Source organism: Chamaea fasciata, unplaced genomic scaffold, assembly GCF_029207755.1.
Source record: "Chamaea fasciata isolate MVZ Bird 193981 ecotype frontalis unplaced genomic scaffold, bChaFas1.0.hap1 SCAF_6, whole genome shotgun sequence".
Taxonomy (NCBI): domain Eukaryota; kingdom Metazoa; phylum Chordata; class Aves; order Passeriformes; family Sylviidae; genus Chamaea; species Chamaea fasciata.
The window spans coordinates 58,132,109-58,149,878 of record NW_027094091.1 but is presented as its reverse complement, the minus strand read 5'-3'; the positions used below and the strand labels follow the sequence as shown (position 1 = coordinate 58,149,878).

General features: G+C 40.3%; 1 protein-coding gene across 8 annotated transcripts in view; it reads right to left on the bottom strand.

Moving 5' to 3' along the window:
• The window catches only part of WDFY3 (WD repeat and FYVE domain containing 3), a 151,818-nt gene that overhangs the window by 33,123 nt on the left and 100,925 nt on the right, over positions 1-17,770 (bottom strand). For 7 of the 8 annotated variants that reach the window (XM_066186492.1, XM_066186485.1, XM_066186488.1 and 4 more), the window contains 13 exons: positions 16,877-17,108; positions 16,063-16,223; positions 14,808-14,919; positions 14,197-14,387; positions 12,568-12,720; positions 10,906-10,979; positions 10,642-10,803; positions 9,184-9,278; positions 7,504-7,624; positions 6,534-6,751; positions 3,628-3,863; positions 2,215-2,349; positions 958-1,137 (listed from right to left, as the gene is read on the bottom strand). In XM_066186492.1, coding sequence (XP_066042589.1) covers positions 958-1,137; positions 2,215-2,349; positions 3,628-3,863; positions 6,534-6,751; positions 7,504-7,624; positions 9,184-9,278; positions 10,642-10,803; positions 10,906-10,979; positions 12,568-12,720; positions 14,197-14,387; positions 14,808-14,919; positions 16,063-16,223; positions 16,877-17,108 — 2,070 coding nt within the window. The remainder of the gene's footprint in view (positions 1-957; positions 1,138-2,214; positions 2,350-3,627; positions 3,864-6,533; positions 6,752-7,503; positions 7,625-9,183; positions 9,279-10,641; positions 10,804-10,905; positions 10,980-12,567; positions 12,721-14,196; positions 14,388-14,807; positions 14,920-16,062; positions 16,224-16,876; positions 17,109-17,770) is intronic. The other variant, XM_066186487.1, reaches the window with a different exon arrangement.

Sequence of the window (17,770 nt, the reverse complement as noted above, 5' to 3'; positions counted from 1 at the left end):
CAAGTTCCCAGGCAGCTACACAGAACTTCAAGGGATCTAGTAGTTAAAGCCTGCTCAGAGACAGAAGGCTCCTCTAAAAACTCTGTACAGGTGAATGCCAAATCAGCATTACCAGTTTGTAAGTGGCACTTTCTTTTTGAGAGAGCAAGCTTCTAGAATCTACTTTAAACACAAATTCAACAAAAAAAGGAAAAAAAACCCCATGTGTTTATGAGACACCAGCAGGCACTGTTAAAAATTGGTCTCCTGCTTTTATTGACAACAAAAATAATAGCAGACCCCCAGTAATTATCTCCTGAAGTTTTTTATCATACTCTCCATAGTTCTAGCATTTGGTAACCTCTAGACTAATTATCTTCCCATGTTCTTAACAGAATTACTTTAAGATGTTGGCTAACAATATCTATTTTTTCCCTTGCCATTCATACTCTAGAAATAGTATCATTTGCAAATGACACTAAGCTCAAAGAAAACTTCAGGCAGCAATGCAAGCAAAGCTGAATTCACACCCTCGCCTGGCTTGAACTCAGTAGTTTCAGGAAATAGAAGAACACTGTTTTGTGGTTAAGCCACAAAACAAGAAATGGGAAGTGTGAGGAAAAAGAGGTTTTAGGTTTCATGACATCCTCCAGAGCTGAGAGCTGACTCAGTCTAGTTTGCTTTTGTAAATCTGAGCTAACATTTTTCATACAATTGAATATAATCATCCACCAGAAAAGAAGCAAACTGCTGCCCCTAAAATGCTGCTTTTGGAGTCCCTGCACAACAACCGCCCTGTAGTTTGACACACTCTTCTCTCAGTTCCACAACCCAAGCACAAAACAGCCAGCTCAGCCCTCACGATGATCTCTTGTGCAAGGTGAGTAGAGCTTTATCTTGGTACGATGGGTAAGCGATAAATCCTCAAAAGTGACACTCATGTGAAAAATAGAACAGGCAAGTAGCTGGATTTCCTACCATCTCAGAGTAAGGTCGGATGTTGAAAGGAAACACTGTTGCTGCCAGCGCACACAGGAACTCTGGACTCATCCACAAGGAAATGAGGTCGGGTACATTGTGATACAAATACCGGAAGAACTGCATCAGGGTGACTGGGTACTCCCGAAGCCAAGAGCCTTCCTCCTCTGACTGCCAGGGCTGGGTTGAGAAACAAACATCAGATTAGCACAGACAGCACCAATCCAAGAATACATCAGAAAGGACGAGCAGGCTTTCAGGCACATCTCAGACAGGTGGCTAACTGCATTTTACAGCACATCACTAAAATGTGTGCCCTATCATGTAATGACTCAGAAATACTGGCAAACATGACCAGACTGGAGCCAACCCAAAATGTGATGACACAGCTGAACATGTCTGGTGACAGCACACAAGACACAGCACATGTCTCTAACCATGTCTCAAGTGTATCCAAACAGGTGAGGACCAAACACCATGATGGGTCACCAGCAGAGACAGAACATGTGACAACAGGAACAGGTACTGCAGCAGGTACAATTGTCCACAAGATGCTTCTGGACATGTTACCTTGGGAGAAACATGCAAGCAATAGAGCACATGGCATACACATGACGACCCAACAGGTGACAACCAAACAGGTGCTGCTTTTCAAGCACTTCAGGAGGCAATTTTCAGCAGATAACACATTCTGGCTTCAAGGAAATACAACATTTTCCTGCTGAGAAACCAACTTTCCCTACTCTTGACATTAGACTCAAAGATGAGAAGATGACATTTCTCTGGCAGTAAATTCATTTCCTCTGGCATGGGGCTATTCATAGTCAGGGACTTCTCTGCATGAGGAAGGTTCACGAAAGAAATCTGCAACTCACATAGCTCTGAGCATATGGGATACAGAGTCTCAAACATTCTCCCATGATGTTAACTGGGAAAGAAATTCAATTATCCCTGCCAAGGACACTGTCTCCTTCTGCTTTCTTGTTTTGTTTTAACTGGAGCTAAACAGAAAGCTCAGCTTTTTTTGTGAAAAAGCAGAGAGAGTTCTGTGGCTACTAATATTTCTACAGATACTGGAAAAAAGTAACATAGAAAAACTCAAGGAAGTTATAATTTTCACCCAAGTATTACGAGCCTAACTCACAGCTAATTTTGTCATGATACTATAACAAAGCGTTGACCTTTCTAATTTGGCTTTTGACCATGTGGAAACTCAACACAGTATACTGAAATACAAGCAAAATTTTTAATGCTTACAGAATTCAGCATGCTCCTCAGCATTCCCAGTAACAAGAAGGCAGCTTCTGTGCAAACACTGTGTATTGAGGAGGTAACAGTGCCACAGGAGGCAGGAACTCCAAATATGAATGTCCAGATGGAGTCTAAATCAAACTGTAAGAGGTGAAAGAGAAGAAAATACATGAAATAATCCCTTTCTTCTGTGCAACTGTATACTGCTTTTTATTACAGATACAATACAGTCATTTGGCAGTAGATAAAAAATTAGTTGTTTTACATCCTTCAAACTTTATCACCAAACTTCATATGAAGGTCATATGTCACCGAAGAAAATTCCTTTCAACCATGAGCTAATGAAACTGCAGCTCTTATCTTCTCACATAGTTCTCATTTCTCATAAAGAATATAAGTGTTTTGAAACAAAAGAATTGTTAGCACACATGCTGCACAATCAACTTAAATGACTCACATCCAGCAGTAAAATCCACATGGCATCCCCACAGCAAAAAAAAGATACCAATAACACAAACAAATCAAGTTGCATTTTCCAGTAAGTCTAAATAATTAAATCAATTAAAAATAAATAGGGACCAAGTATCCACCTCTAACATTAAGAGTGCTACCAAGTAGTTGAATTTAGTTTCAGTTTAACAGTGTCATACTTCAATGCTGTAGGGCAGAGGAGTGAGTTTCATCCCTCTACCCATGGTAACAGAGTGCTAAATGTCCTGTCAAGAATTCCTCCTGAGAAAAGAAGGCAGAGGCACCTTCTGGTTTGAAAGTTTTACTTCTCAGTTCCCACTGATAAATAAATGTCAGCACTGCACCCATTCTAAATAGGCACCTTGTCTATCTGGAATGTGTGTGGCTTTTCTTCATAAAGCACAACCCTGGTGTTTCCTAGGACCGTGGTAGGTCATATAGTATCTACTCACTTACTTCAAAAAAGCCCAAAATAACCCATTCAGAATAAGAACAACCAATCTTTTTCAGCAACAACTGGATTGTCTACCTATAAAACCATAGAGATTTTCTGAAATAAAAGCAACCTGTTCTGCCTGTAACCCGTGAACTCTCTTTAACACAGCAACTGCCCACTCCTTAAAAAAAAAAAAAAAACAAACCACAAAAACCCCACCTCACAACCAAAGAAAGAAAGCAAAAGATCATGTTCCCTTTAATGCCCACAGCATGCCAGCTTGAACTAGGGATCTGCTTCTCATTTGACCCCAAAATGGACCAGAGTGACACCAGCGACAGCTAAACCATAGCAGGCTGGCTTCTACATACTCCCACCCCAAAGAGCTTAGCACTAAACACCACATCATGACTGTGGGTCAGCTGCAGGGAAGAAGGAGAGGGCCTGGTTAATCCATCATTTTCTTTCACGACAAATAGAATTGCATTCACATCTTACTGGATAATCCCTACCTTGGCACCCTGATTACACTGGCTGCTGATGACAGGTGCACTGACCTGCAGGTTTTCAGGCAGTTCAGTGACTGGCTGCTGCAGGAAAAGGGCCATGAGGAGGAAATAGAGTGCAGGCACATTAGTGTGCTTTGGGAGAAGGGACTGCAGGACGGGGAAGCCCGGGAAGTGACAAGCGTCCCGGTTAATCTCCCGCACCGTCGATCTGCCGCCGGCGCTCCGGCCGACATTGAACCCTACGAGAGATAACAAGACACAAAGCCAGCAACGTTAAGAGGGACAACAATAACCTGTGAGGACCCTTTCTGCTCACCTGGTGAGATTCAAAGGGGACCTCCTCAGAAAGTAATGCTGTAAAAAGCAAATGTCAGCATACAGACTATCACACACACATGACACCATTCGGCATCAGAGGTCTCATTTTTTTAAACAATTTAAAAAACAAAGGAAATTACTACTTCCCAGTACCACATAGACAACACTGCTCCGTACAGACTGCTTAAGACAACTGCTTATACACACAGATCCATTTTCTGGCCGTGCCCAAAATTTCTGACTTTTAAAACACCCAAAAAATATCTCTGAAAATAGATATTTTGCTGGCTGAGAGTGAACTATCACCTTAATCTCAGTTACAGATAATGAAGCAGCAACCCACGGTAGATTTAAGTCTACGGGCAGCTAATTTGTGTCTCGGGGCATCTTATTTCAGATATTTTGTTAAAGATTATTCAGCTGGTAGTAGAGCATTAAATCATCTTATTTTATTTAAGTGCTGCCAGAACCACCTTTTGTGACTGTGCTTCTACCTACGTATTTCAACTTCGTACTTAAAGAAAAAAAAATAAAATAATACACCCAGGTGGCAGAAGCACTCATTTTCAAGCAAGAAAAGAGGCAGGAAGACAGTTCAGTCTCCACATCAGCACTGTGAGCCAGTGTTCTGACACTGCCAGAGGTCAGGTGGTTTTTCTGAGGCTCAAATACAGATACACTTTCCACCAGAAATTGACTTTTTTAGCAGAAAACATCTATCAGAAATCAGACTACTGAAATCTGCGCTACATGGTTGCAGAAATTCCATCACTAACCTTCAACAAAAATGCATTGTACTTAGTTTCACGAGAAATCATGGAGCCAGTATGTCATGATTTATTAAAAATCACACTGTACAAAAATTAGATAATCTGTCACTATCAGGTTATGACACTCAAGTTTAAAAATATCTTTTTCACCACAGTCTAGCTTGGATTCAATTAAAGTGATACTGTAACAGGAAAAATAGAGACACTCAAAAAATGCTTTCAAATGTAATTGTAAATCAAAATCTCACTTAGATTTTGTGACTGAAGAAAACATTTATGCTATTAGACATTTAAAGTACATACTAAATAAAGAATAGTCTATTCCCTAAAATGCCAATGGCTTTTAAGTTTTTAAAGCACAACCCATGCAAGGGAAATGCATATGCAAAATTGTTTCTTAAATAAAATACAGAACCTCAATCAGAATGAGCCAAACAACAGATGCTTTTTACTTTAACGATAAATATTTACATGTGTTTTACAGCTTCTGAAAACCTATTTTCCTTAATCCTCCCAATTTACTGGCAATGCAGAGAACCATCCTATGCTCGTAGCTGAATATCCTGACTGATATATTGTGAGAAACAGCAAAAAGAGTTTTCTCCAAGCAAAAAATAACAAGATACTGTATTTGAAATCTATCAAAGATACAAAGCAGAAAGAAATATTTTTTATGTTTTTTGGTATTTTCATTTCAGGAAGAGCCCTCTTCCTGAAGGAAGATCAATTCAACAATGCTTCAATTACTTCCTTATAGTAGACCAATTCAGAAAAACTTTTAGTGCAGTAACAGATCATGAACTGCTGCAACACAGACAGGTGGCTCCTTGAACAGTTATTTTAGGAACAACAATGAAGTTAAAAGTACTATTGATAACACTGCTCTGATCTAAAGGCTACTGAGGCTCATGAAAGACCCTCATTAAATGTCAATGAATTTGCACCAGGGCCTGAACAGACGTTCACCTGAAAAGCTACTTTATTTTGACTGGGGAAAAAAAACAGGTCAGTGGGAAATTGCCACTACATCTCTCTCTAAAGAGCTGACAAACATTATTTTAAACATTTGGAGATACATTTCAGACAGCTCAGAGATGCTCAAAATGAGTCCTGTAGCACTAAAGTCATATACACATTCCTTAAACAATTCCAGGTCACAAGGGGTAATTGAGAGGTCTGATAACCTAGGTAACTGAGGATTTAAGAATCAGAAAAAAAAGTCTTTAATAGAAAGTGTTCTTGCGTACACAAGAATGCAGCAGAGGGAAAGGAAAAGGCATGCTGAGATGATACTGTGAATGCAGAAATTTCCAAGACAGAAAAAATCCAAACTGGTAAATCTGATGGACACAGTATTCACTAGTCAAAGCAGCTCAGATACAACACTGCACAATGCCCTATTAAAAGTGAACAAGTAAACTCTACTGAATCTCTATTAGTTCTGTGCATAAGGTGCTGCTCTGTGCTCCCTTTGCATGTAGCTCAGCCATGCCTGTCCACGGGACACACTTAACCTTACCTTGATGGTTAGAGAAAAAACCAATTAGCTACAAAGGCTTCATGCAGATCAGCCAAAGCTGAACTACAATGACATCTGTGTCATGTCAGCCAAGGGCAGCTCTGTCAAGCCACTCTCTTTTGCCCAGGAAATCTTAACTCTTGCTTTTAAGAAAAATCAAGTGCAGAAGCATCTGATGGCAGCACAGACAAGAGTAAGAGAAAGGCCTCAGCCAGACAGCATCCACACAATAACCCACAGCTCAACAGCCCAGCACAAGTGCTCCCAGGAACCCCTGAGCCCCAAGGGGCTGAGATGCCTACCTAGCACAGTACCAATCTTATTGGTCAGGACAGAATCAGTCTGATCCAGCCAGCCTCCTCCACTGAGACCCTCCTTAAACTTGATAAGGATGGACTGATTGCTCAACAGGACCACGAGAATTCGCATGGCTGCCGTGACTGTGGTGGAATGCAGATGTTCTTCCATAAACATCATAATCCAATCAAAACCCAGGGTCTTGACCAGTTCTTCACAAGCCCTAAGCGAAGTGAGGAAAAAAGAAAAGTCACATTTTACAGCATTTAGTTTCCTTCTAGACAGCAAAAATCGGTGGCCTCCACTGCAGGGCAAACTTTAGAAGAAAAATCTTAGTTAAGTTTGCTACAAACAAGAACTATCACTTATCAACTCCTGTTAAAAGAAACAGCCAATGTGCATTTTTTTTAGAAGAAAGGAAAGACTAAATACAGCTCCTGGGACTAATTCCATTGCATGAGATTTCTCCAATTGGTGCTTTTGATAACAAATATGGAATTCTGAACTGAAATCTTCTTGTGAACAAAAAGTTTTCCAAATGAACTGGTATGAAAAAATGAAGAAGGGTTGCTTCTTTCTTTGTTTTTATTAAGGGAAGAGTTGCTTGGGAGTATTCAGAAGGGCATTTTGAAATTTTAAGGGGCATTCTAGAGTCGATAATCTTAGTGATAACTCCTACTGAAGCCGACTATACCAGTTCTCTAAAAATGAAGGTTTTCTCTTTGACAAGAGAAAAATTTTGACTATATTTTTTCTATAGCCATGCATGAAGTTAAGAGAAAATAACAAAATTAATCATGTATCCCATTTCTACTAGCACACCTGAGAGTAGTTCAGTGACATCTGAATAAGCCATTCAACAGCTCCTATAAAATGATGCAACTCAACTAGTGAATTGAATGGAGGCTGTATAATTCTTCCCCTTGAGATAAAAAATTACATCCTTTCTCTGCCTCAAGGGATTATTGTACTTACTGCAAATTAACAGTTGTCTTTTCTTTAGATGTATAGAGAAGTTTCAGAAGGATATCCAAAAGCCTGTTCCGTAGCAGAATAAGATTAGCTGAAACAAGTCCTCCAAAATCATCCTCTGTTCCTAAATATTAAAACAAAAACCAAAACCACAACAAAACAAGAACAAACAAACAAACAAAACCCAAAAAAAACCAAACAAAAAAAGAGGCAAAATTAGGATTTTGGAACTTGGGCGTTTTAAAGGCTATTCATAAATTCCACACATAAGCAAACACAACCTGACGCCACACTACTTATCATTGTCACACAGAGTTTGGGCAGTATAAAGAACAGGTAAAAGAGAATCATAGCTTCTCAGAAAATAACCTGAACTGAGGTGGTCACTATCTGTCACCATTCCTTCCCATGCCTCTCTTCTCTCAAAACCGCAAAACATGGCAATTAAATACACATTTTGCATTTTGAAAGTGGAGAGGTTGGGAAGATGTAGAAATCATAAGGAATAGACCCTGATACTTCCCAAATTCCTGCAAATCTAAGAAATGGAGACAAAAATTAGTTTCCTTTTCTTTCAACACATCCCCAAGCTCATCAGCAGTTGAAAAACACATTTACTGCAACCAAGCCAACCCATGCAGCTCAGGACTAACTTCACAGCTATTCTGCAAATCCCTCTTCCTCTAGCTTATGCTGTCGAGGGAAGACCCCCGCTTTCACATTATTTAAAGGAAAAAATGAGCAGCAGAGCTTGAGGCAACATATGCAAAAAAGAAGACAGACAGATAATTTCTGGACCAAGGTTTTGTGCACAAGATGCAGACACAAAGGATCTTCTATGGCAGAAATCCAACAAAAGTGGTGAACACCAGTAGCCTAAAAATCACCTGCCCTTTGCCTCAACAGCTTCTCTTTTCATTTCTGCCACACCCTGAATTTCTCCCCAAGGTTCTTCAGCCCCCTACGTATGCAAAAAACAGCTCAGGCTGCCATTAGCGTGAGGGGAAAAAAACCCCAAACCAAACAAAAAACTGATGGCCTGTAGTGAGAACAACCTGAACAATTAACTGTAAACGGAGAAACCTCTCTCACTTGTCCCTCTGCACCAGTATATTCCCAAGAGATGCAGAAACAGAGGTTCTTCAGATAATCCTTCTATTTATTTGGCTGACATCCACTGTGGGAGTAAAACATTTCTGTTCAGGGAGACTGGTTGAAAATGCAATTGTACAAGGTAAATAAGGGTAGAAATGGTCTCAAAACAATTCAATGTAAGAATTATTGAAGGATAGTAACATTTCTTTTTTTACCTAAAATAAAGTAACTAGGCTGTCTTAGTCAATTCTTTCCCTTCCTCCACACCTGGAGGGCTGATGGACCTAGTAACAGGTTTTTTGGTCTTTTTTTTTTTCCTTTTCCCACAAAAAAGCAGAGATGCACAGCTGATTGGAAGTAGCAAGTGGAGGAAGGAGAACAAAACCATATGGTGTTGAATGACAGAAACAAAAAAAAGTGTTTTGCTCTGCAGTCAATACTGAAAACTAAAGCCCCACGAACTGGAAGCCAGGTTATAACAAAATTGCAACATCGTTAATGACACTATTTCTACATCTTTTGTATTCAAGCACAGAAGAGACCACACAGTATTTTATTCTCCTGCTTCTAAGTACTGGCAACACTTACCGCTGTCAAGCTTTTCTTCATTGTTTATTTCCATGACCACAAACTTCTCACAGACTGCAAACGTAGGTAAAGTGGAAGAGATGAACTGTCCAAACCTTGATGTATACAGAAAAAAAAATCAGTCATTGATATGACAGATGCACTCTCATCTATCAATAATTCACCTCAAGTGTAAAACCATGACACCAGTGACAGGGAGGTATCCAAAAATGTCATCTTTCTTACATCTGAAGATTGATGAAAACGATCACCATTTAAAGGTACTAGCCAAAACACAAATTAACTTGTAGTAATTAATGGAATATTTGCAGACAAGTCTGCAGGTAAGGGTCCTTGAAAATGCTAGGATTCAGGAAAGGGAACTGGGAGACACTGCTGAGTCCTAGTAAAAGGAGCACCTCAAGTTAAAGGAGAAAAAAACTTTATTCTCAACCCCTTACAGCTGAACAATTAGTACATCAAAACAGTGGTTACTCAACTCTGGAAGAACATTTATGCCTATAGCTCGGGGTTATGTAACACAGGGTCATGGTTTTCCATGACAAGACACTGATGTACCACTCCAAGAAAGGAGATGCGATAAACTCCTCTTACTTCTGCAGCTAACCTGAAATGATCCCCAGCTAGCGCAACTTTTCCCAACTCATGCAACATTTTTCATTTCTAATTGCCAGGAAGGAGATAAGGGAACACTGGTCTACAAACTATTCTGTAAGCATTTAAGCATAAAATCAATTGCTTTATTCTTCAATAATTCTTGTTCTGTATAATTAAAGCAAAGACAGGTAAGATGCTCAGGTTGAGGGTTCTGATACCTATAATTGTACATAAAAGTAAGAAGCTGAAAACATGAGCACGCATATGCTAAGAGCTCCTCACAATATTTTATCCATTTCCATGAAATGAGAGATGAAAAAAATCAAGTTATCAAGGAGTTAAACTACTTTAAAGCATTTCAAATACTCCTGTACATATGAATTGCAGTAAATAGTGTAATTTTCATCAGGCAGAATTAGTTTTACTATATCTGACAGCCTTAAATACCTTTTCATACAGTGATGATTAAGAAAAAATCTGGAACTAAACCTTGCATTCAAGATAGTAATCAAAACTGCATTTTAACCAGAAGTATCTTCTTAGCCCATCTCAAATAATATTCAATGGTATTCAGGAGGAGTGCTCGTGCTTTACACGAACCAAAGGGGCTGCTCAGCACCTTCACTTTTCACCTGTAGAACATTAAACCAGTTTGATCATTCAACCATGATGCAAACTGAAAATCATAAGCAAATCAAGGCTTCAACATATTGCTGATGTCTAGTTCAATCTAGTTCATACAGGAAAAAAACCCAGTACATAAGCATTCCATGTTACACACTCGTCAGCAGTATGACCGTGAAGTACTTTTGACCAAGACAACAGAACCAAGAAAGACAGAATTATCCAGGTGTGGGCTACCTGAGTAGGTCATAGCTGCTGGGAAAGCCCTGGAGTAGAAAGCTCAGCACGTTGCTAATGGCAGCAATAGTGGGCTGGGACAGGGACATGTCTCGAAGAGTCAACAGCAGTCTTGGGATGAGCTGGAATTCCCTCATTAACTTGGCATTCTTTGCTGCTTCACTGGAAGAAGAAAAGAAATAGAATGGCCATTTAAAACTGGAGTGTCCTCTAAATATCACTTAATCCTGTAAATCCCATTACTAGGCTTGCATCAGTTCATACCTTGACTCAGTAAGGAGTTCAATGAAGTGCTCAAATAATGACAGATGAAGCTCATAGGGTGCATGAAGCCAGACCTGAAATACAGATAAAACAGTATTTTTTGTACACAAATTGACTTGTAGGTTAAAAACAAGCATTAATAAATCTAAAGGTATGAAGAGATTAAAATCATTCATATACATGGCTGTTTTCCTGGCCACGAAGAACCACACATCAGTTCCAAAAATATTCCGTGTAAGGGTAGGCTTAAACTTAAACAAGGCTGAAAACTCACAAAGGGATCTAGACAAAAGGTCACACACCGTCTTTTTGCACAAACTTTAAAAAGACAGTGCCATGACTCCAAAGGAGCTATTGGGGTTTACAAGGCTGTGTTGAATTTATTTGGTTTAAGTGAAGGATTATGTCTTCATAAAATTAACTTACTACCTTCCACCAAGATTAAACACAAGGTCTTCCTTGATTTTATTTTTTACCCAGCACTGCCTGCACTTAAATTATTTAGATCCTCTACCAAAAAATCCAAAATATCAATTGTTCAATCAATAAAAGTAATAGAAGATATAAAAGCCAGAAAGCTCACAGTTGCAGCTGCAAATCTTAACATTGATTTGCTATTGAACAAAGCATAATTAATGCTTGTGCTCTGGTGTATAAAACTGGCTTAAATGAAAAGTTTTCTAGCTTTTGCTGTTCCTCTAATCTTATAATTTAGCATGACGAGAACAAATCTTTTAATTTCCCTGTTCTGCATGAGTAAGAACATCTAATTTATCCAAATTAAGTGAAATGTTTGGGTCACTGATTTCTGCATAAAGTAAATAATTAAAAAAACCTCAAAAAACTGAAAAAAACAACAGCCCAAATCTCAGACTTTTGGAAAGTTTCTTCCTAAATAAGGTTTCCAGGAGTGCTTTGAAATACTCAAATAGACATCTAAAAAAAAGAAAACTATAAAGTCTATTAAGTCATTTGTGCAAAACTGACTTGCAATATTAAGTCAGCACCTTATAGCTGGCTTAGCAGTGGTAATAGGGTTTTTACTTATTTACTTTAATGTACCTGACTCAGAATTCTTTTATTCCGTCTATGTGAGGTACAGATAATGCCAAAGAAGCACACACCACACTGGGAATCTTTTATCAGCCTCTACTGCATTAGCATTTCTCTCTGAAATTTGCTACTTTCCTTACTTTAGCACATTTAAATATTTCATAGGTCATGCAAACAGAATTTTAACTCCCTTACTATTAGCCTTGCAGGAAACGCGTGATAAAGTGATTCCCATGTGCTGCGTTGAATATTTACCTCCTACTTTTACTTTCAGGGCATTTTTCATGCCTTGATATATGTACTGCAATCGAACACGCATGTGAAAAGAAATGGATGAACAGACAACTACAGAATGCTATCTACTAAAACAACAAAAAGCAAAAACACCTGTGCCACCCATCCATTGCTTTTGCAGAGATTCAAGCTGTTTCAGCAGGAAAACTTACCAATAGTCTTGCTGCTCAGCTGCCTTATTGTACTACATAAGAAATACGAAGTTCTCAGGATAACAGCCTTATTTGCTATTGTTGAATATTTAAAGTACACTATCAACATCTGATTTAATCACTATCCAGCATCATAAACACTTTTCTGTGCAGCTCTACATACTTCAAAATCACAGAGCAGGTCCTGGAAGGCAGCAGAATTTGGGATAATGGATGTCTCGTGCCCGCTGTCAACAGTTCCCACCAAGGAAAAGGTCAGGTGGAGTATGTGGCTGTTCAGAAGGGACCGCTTCTTCTTTAACAGCATTGCCAGCAGCTTGAACAAGAAAACAGAAAAGGAATTAGTCCTGTGAGCACACAGCAATGTCGTCTAAGCAAGCAGGAGAACAGATGAAATGTTTCTGCCCCTTTTGAGAAGGCGCCTAAAGCATGTCTCCTGGTTGATACTGTTGATGAAAGAGTTTAAAAGTGGCATTACAGCTCATTGCAAAAGTGGCATATCCAGAACACTCTCCAGCTCATAAAATATCTGTTTACACCACAGACAGGATCTAGGCCCTGAGGATTAGGGACACCCACCCCCCCCCCCCTCAACTCTCTGGCAGTCAGTCACAGTTTAAGACAGGACATCCTTAAACAGTTGTGTTCCTGGACAGCAAACATGGACATGGCAGACAAATGAAGCAGGCCTAGAGCCCTGCATGCCCAAATGAGAGGTATTCTGGGACTGAAAAAAAGTAACATAAATCTCAAAAAGCCTCTCTTTTTCTTGCTATGCTTTGTTCCCCTAGGCATGACTGCAGGCCCCACTTCTGCTGTAACTTCTTATAATCTGGGCTGGGAAAGAACCGTTTTTGCCAGATTTACTGTTACGGTTTCTTGTCTTCTGAAGCAAACTTGTTTAAACACTCACCATCCTGGCCTGTTCAGCTTTACCATCCTCACTGAAACACTGAAGAAATACAGATTTCTGGGAATGTCCCTCAAACCACACTATTTGCTGATGTCAATACAAGTGGAATGTAAGGTCATTTGTAATGATCCACTGACTACTCGTGGTACATGAAGGACACCAGGACACCGTCTAGACTTGTTTGGTCACAGTAAGCCAAGGTCTGCATCAGGCTCCTTGGATTGATATGTTTTGATGTAACTGCACCAGGCATTAGCATTGTAAATACAAAGCCCAAACCACAGAACTTTCCATTTCAGTAAAGCAGCCTCCATGAGAAACAAACACATTGCTCATGTGAAGACCTTTTCAGATCAGTGAACCAATCCTTCTGCATAACTGATTGCCTTTTCCCCATCCCAAAGGAGAATTAATGTCTTCAACTTCAAAGGAAACAACATCACTAACTACAAAATGCACGCACAGTCTCCTTAAAAGGATTCTTCTAGGAGTTCACTTGTTTGGATTTTTTAATGTGTCCTTATCTTCTCTCTTACTGGCACATCAGAGACACAAGCTCTCAGGCTTGCAGGGGTGGGTTCAAAATCACAAGAAAAGAATCATTTAAGTATGATAGTTGTGCTCTTCTGTGCTGTTACTCAGGGCTCAATTTCAGCCATGCAGCTAAGTGAGCATTACAGCTTAGCAAAAAACTTTTCACCCTCTCCTTTGAAAGATGTCCTAAATAATACATCTATGCTAATTAAGCAAGAGCTCAAGAAACTTTAAAACCAAAACTCGGGTTACAACACAACGAGAGATTTCCATGGGAACTGTGATGACAAACAGTGAAATTCAATTCAATCAGCCTGGTCTGTTTTAAAGACATTTCTTACATACCTGATAACCTTTGATTCTCTCCATCTCTTTGCTGGCCAGTGGGTTGCTCTTCACCACACAGACCAAGGCTTTCACAGCTGCATACAGCCCTTCCACATCTGATGCCATGGCTACAAGTCCCAAAATAGCAGCAGCCCCACCAATGTACTGCAGTGTAGTGGCAACAGGTTTGGGGACAAATGTTCTTACTCCTGAGCACAGACAGGGGAAATGAATTAAAATACATTCAAATCTAATTTTTGCAAGAAATAATTGTGAAAACATGAAAGCAATTTTCATTTTAGCACTACTTGAATTGTAAAAAGAATGTTACTAGAAGAATTATGACACCTCAGAAGAGGAAGTGAAGGAAATGTAGAACAATAGTTTATAACTGAAGGTAAAGTAATTGAATATATTTTCACAATGAGGAATCATAAACTGAAACAAGCATCCCATGTGAGCAAAAACAAAAAGGTAATAGTACATCTATAAAATACAAAAATGTTCAATAAATAGAACGATGCACCATTAACAATCATCAATCACATGATTTATCTTCTAGACCTAAGTTCTTACTGACAAGTAATTAATAACTTTAAAGCATAATAATTTTTAAGTGCTCAACTCACCCAAATACCCTATCAAAGCTGCACCAATGGAGCGTGCTGGCCCATTCAAATGCCCAGCTGAGTTATGTAGCAGCTTCACAGGTGTGGCATTTTCATGAGAAGAAATTGCCAGCTGAGGAAACAAGAAAAAAAAGCAGGGGTTGAAGACGCTTTTTTAATGCAAGCCTAAAATTCATAACTTATGATTTTTCCTGCTGTGATAAGGAACAACATACAACAAACCCAGATTAAGCCTTTCCTCTCAGGAGAGATGCTCCATTACTCTGATCATCTTGGTGGTCTTCCCTGGACTCACTCCAACAGGTGCATTTCTTTTTTGTGCTGGGACCCCAAAGCTGGATGCAGCATTGCAGGTGGGCTCTCACCAGAGCAGAACAGAGGGGCGGAATCCCCTCCCTCCCCTGCTGCCCACGGGGCTTTGGATGCAGCCCAGGACATGTTTGGCTTTCTGGGCTGAGTGCACATTGCTGGGTCATGTCCAGCCTCTCACCCACCAGCACCCCCAAGTCCTCCTGGGCAGGGCTCCTCTCCATCTGCTCATCCCCCAGCCTGGATTGGTGCTAGGCATTGCCCTGACCCAGGTGCAGCACCTTGCACTCAGTCTGGTTAAACCTCATGAGCTTCCAATTGGCTCACTGCTCTGGGCCCACCTAGCCCTGGAACTCATCCAGATCCCTCTGGATGGAATCCCGTCCTTGAAGTGCGTCAACAGCACCACTCAGCTTAGTTTCTACAGTGAATGTGCTGAGGATCCACTTCATCCCTCTCTGTCATTAATGAAGGTATTAAATAATACTGGCCTCCATATGGACTCCTGAGGGACAGCACTTGTCACCAGTTTCCATTAGGACTCTGAGCCATTGACCACTACCCAGTGGATGCAACTGTCCAACCACTTTCTTATCCATCTTTCTCCAATTCAGAGAGGAGAATGTTGTGGGGGACCATGTCAAAGGCTTCACAACAGTCCAGATAAATGACATCTGTAACACTTCCCTTGTCCACTGATGTAGCCACCCCACCACAGAAGGCCCCAAGGTTGGCCATCTAGTGTCTAGAGAAGCCATAAATTCTCAGGAAGTATTCATGGTCAGGCTGGAATGCACTCTGAGCAACCTGTTACAGTGAAGGTTGTCCTTGCCCACAGGAGGGGCATTGGACTAGATTGTTCCTGGCTGCATTGAGTAAATCGTCTTCAAGCAAGCTAAAAAAAGGGAAAAGTCATACACATTAACCAAGTGATTTCCCAACATACCTGTTTGGCAATAGCTTTACTATCCAACTTGTTGTAAACTTTCCTTATTTTTGCCACTGTAAATGAAGAAACTGACAGTGCATAGAGGCCAAAGGAGACCTTCTCTTCTGGCACCAAAGATACCGGTGATGGATTGATTCCTTCAGACTTCGAATCTTTACCTTAAAGACAAAACAGAAGCTCCCTTCATTCATGGCGTTGTTTTTCTTTGCATTTGAACAGTAAAACCTTAGGAACTTTTACTGCAGAATAGGTATAAAAAAAAGATTTTGCAAATAGCTGAGATGTGACATTGTCCAGCCTAAGGGCTGTAAACTTCCCTTCCCTTCTGAAGGAAAACAAGGCAATCAAAAGCCAAAAAAGCATTTGGTAAATCTGCATCTTCGCCTGTGACAACTGGCTTTTTACTACACTTTGCTAGGAAAACTGCCTTGGAATGCTATGAGAGATGCAAGATTCAAAGAGAATATATAATACATATCTAAAATCTTTAGAATTTGGTATCCTTTTTAATTTCACTTTCTACAGATAAACAAAGCATACAGTATGAATAATGACAGCTTTAAGCATTTCTAGCTGGTTTAAAACCAAAGTGAAGAATAAAAGCACTTCTACCATAGCTCAGTACAAGAATTCAGTACAAGAATTTGGATTTCTATCATTCTCTTCAACGGCAGCTACTCATCATCTTCCTATGAACAGCAAGCTTTTCCTCTCTGCTCCTGCATACTGTCTCACCTCTTCTGCCAGTACCCACACAAAGACTCCAGCACAGCCAGCCCAAGTAACCAGGTGCCACCTGAGCTGTACTTACATGGGACATAAACAGCTTGGAAGCTCCCGACATAGTTTGGTCCCAGCTCGTAAATGGTGCTGACCCCCGGGGCAGGCAGCACTTCCTCCAGGAAGTGTGTGGGGCCCAGGCGCCACACCAGGGAGGAGAGCTGGCGCTGTGCCGGCGGCGTGCCGATGTACGCGTACACCGTGCTGACCACGGGAGGGTTGGCAGAGCCAGAGCCGCTGGGGCTGCTGTGGATGTAGTGAAGCTGGGGGGGAGCAAAACATAGGCAAGTTAGGGAGAGAGCAAGGGTACGGTGACAAGATCAGAAATTCAGTCCAGAAATGGCTTTGCAAGCCAGGGGAGGCATCAAGTGATTGCTATGTAACGCAGGGTATTCTGATGCCGTACTGAACTAGACAGGGAAGAACACTAAACAGAAAGGAAATGCGAGGACCAGAAGTAGTTACCAAAAGATGAAGGTGTGTATGGAAAGACAGGAGGAGAACATGAGAATTCTGTGCCTAAAGAGGCTGTATCTTGATTCTAAAGGCCAGGTGCTCAAAGCAGGGCTGTCTCTCCTTTCCCAGCCTTTGGAAATTACACCATTTCAAGCTAAAGTACAAACATGATTAACTAAATTCGGCAGAACTTTTTAAACAATTAAACAAATACATGAATAAGATCCTGGCCAATATATAAACCTCACAGGCTTTTTTTCTATTTACCTTGTAAGAATTCTGTTAGCAGCTATTGAATGTAAACATACATAGCCAGAGAGATGGCCAGCTAGACACTCAGGTATTACAGCTGTCAGTATAATCACTGACTGTAGTCCTCCTCTTGCACAAGGAAAACTGGGAGGTAAGCTTTGAAAGTCAACATGTTGTTTTACCTACAGCAGTACAGTAACATTGGCTAGTTTAAACC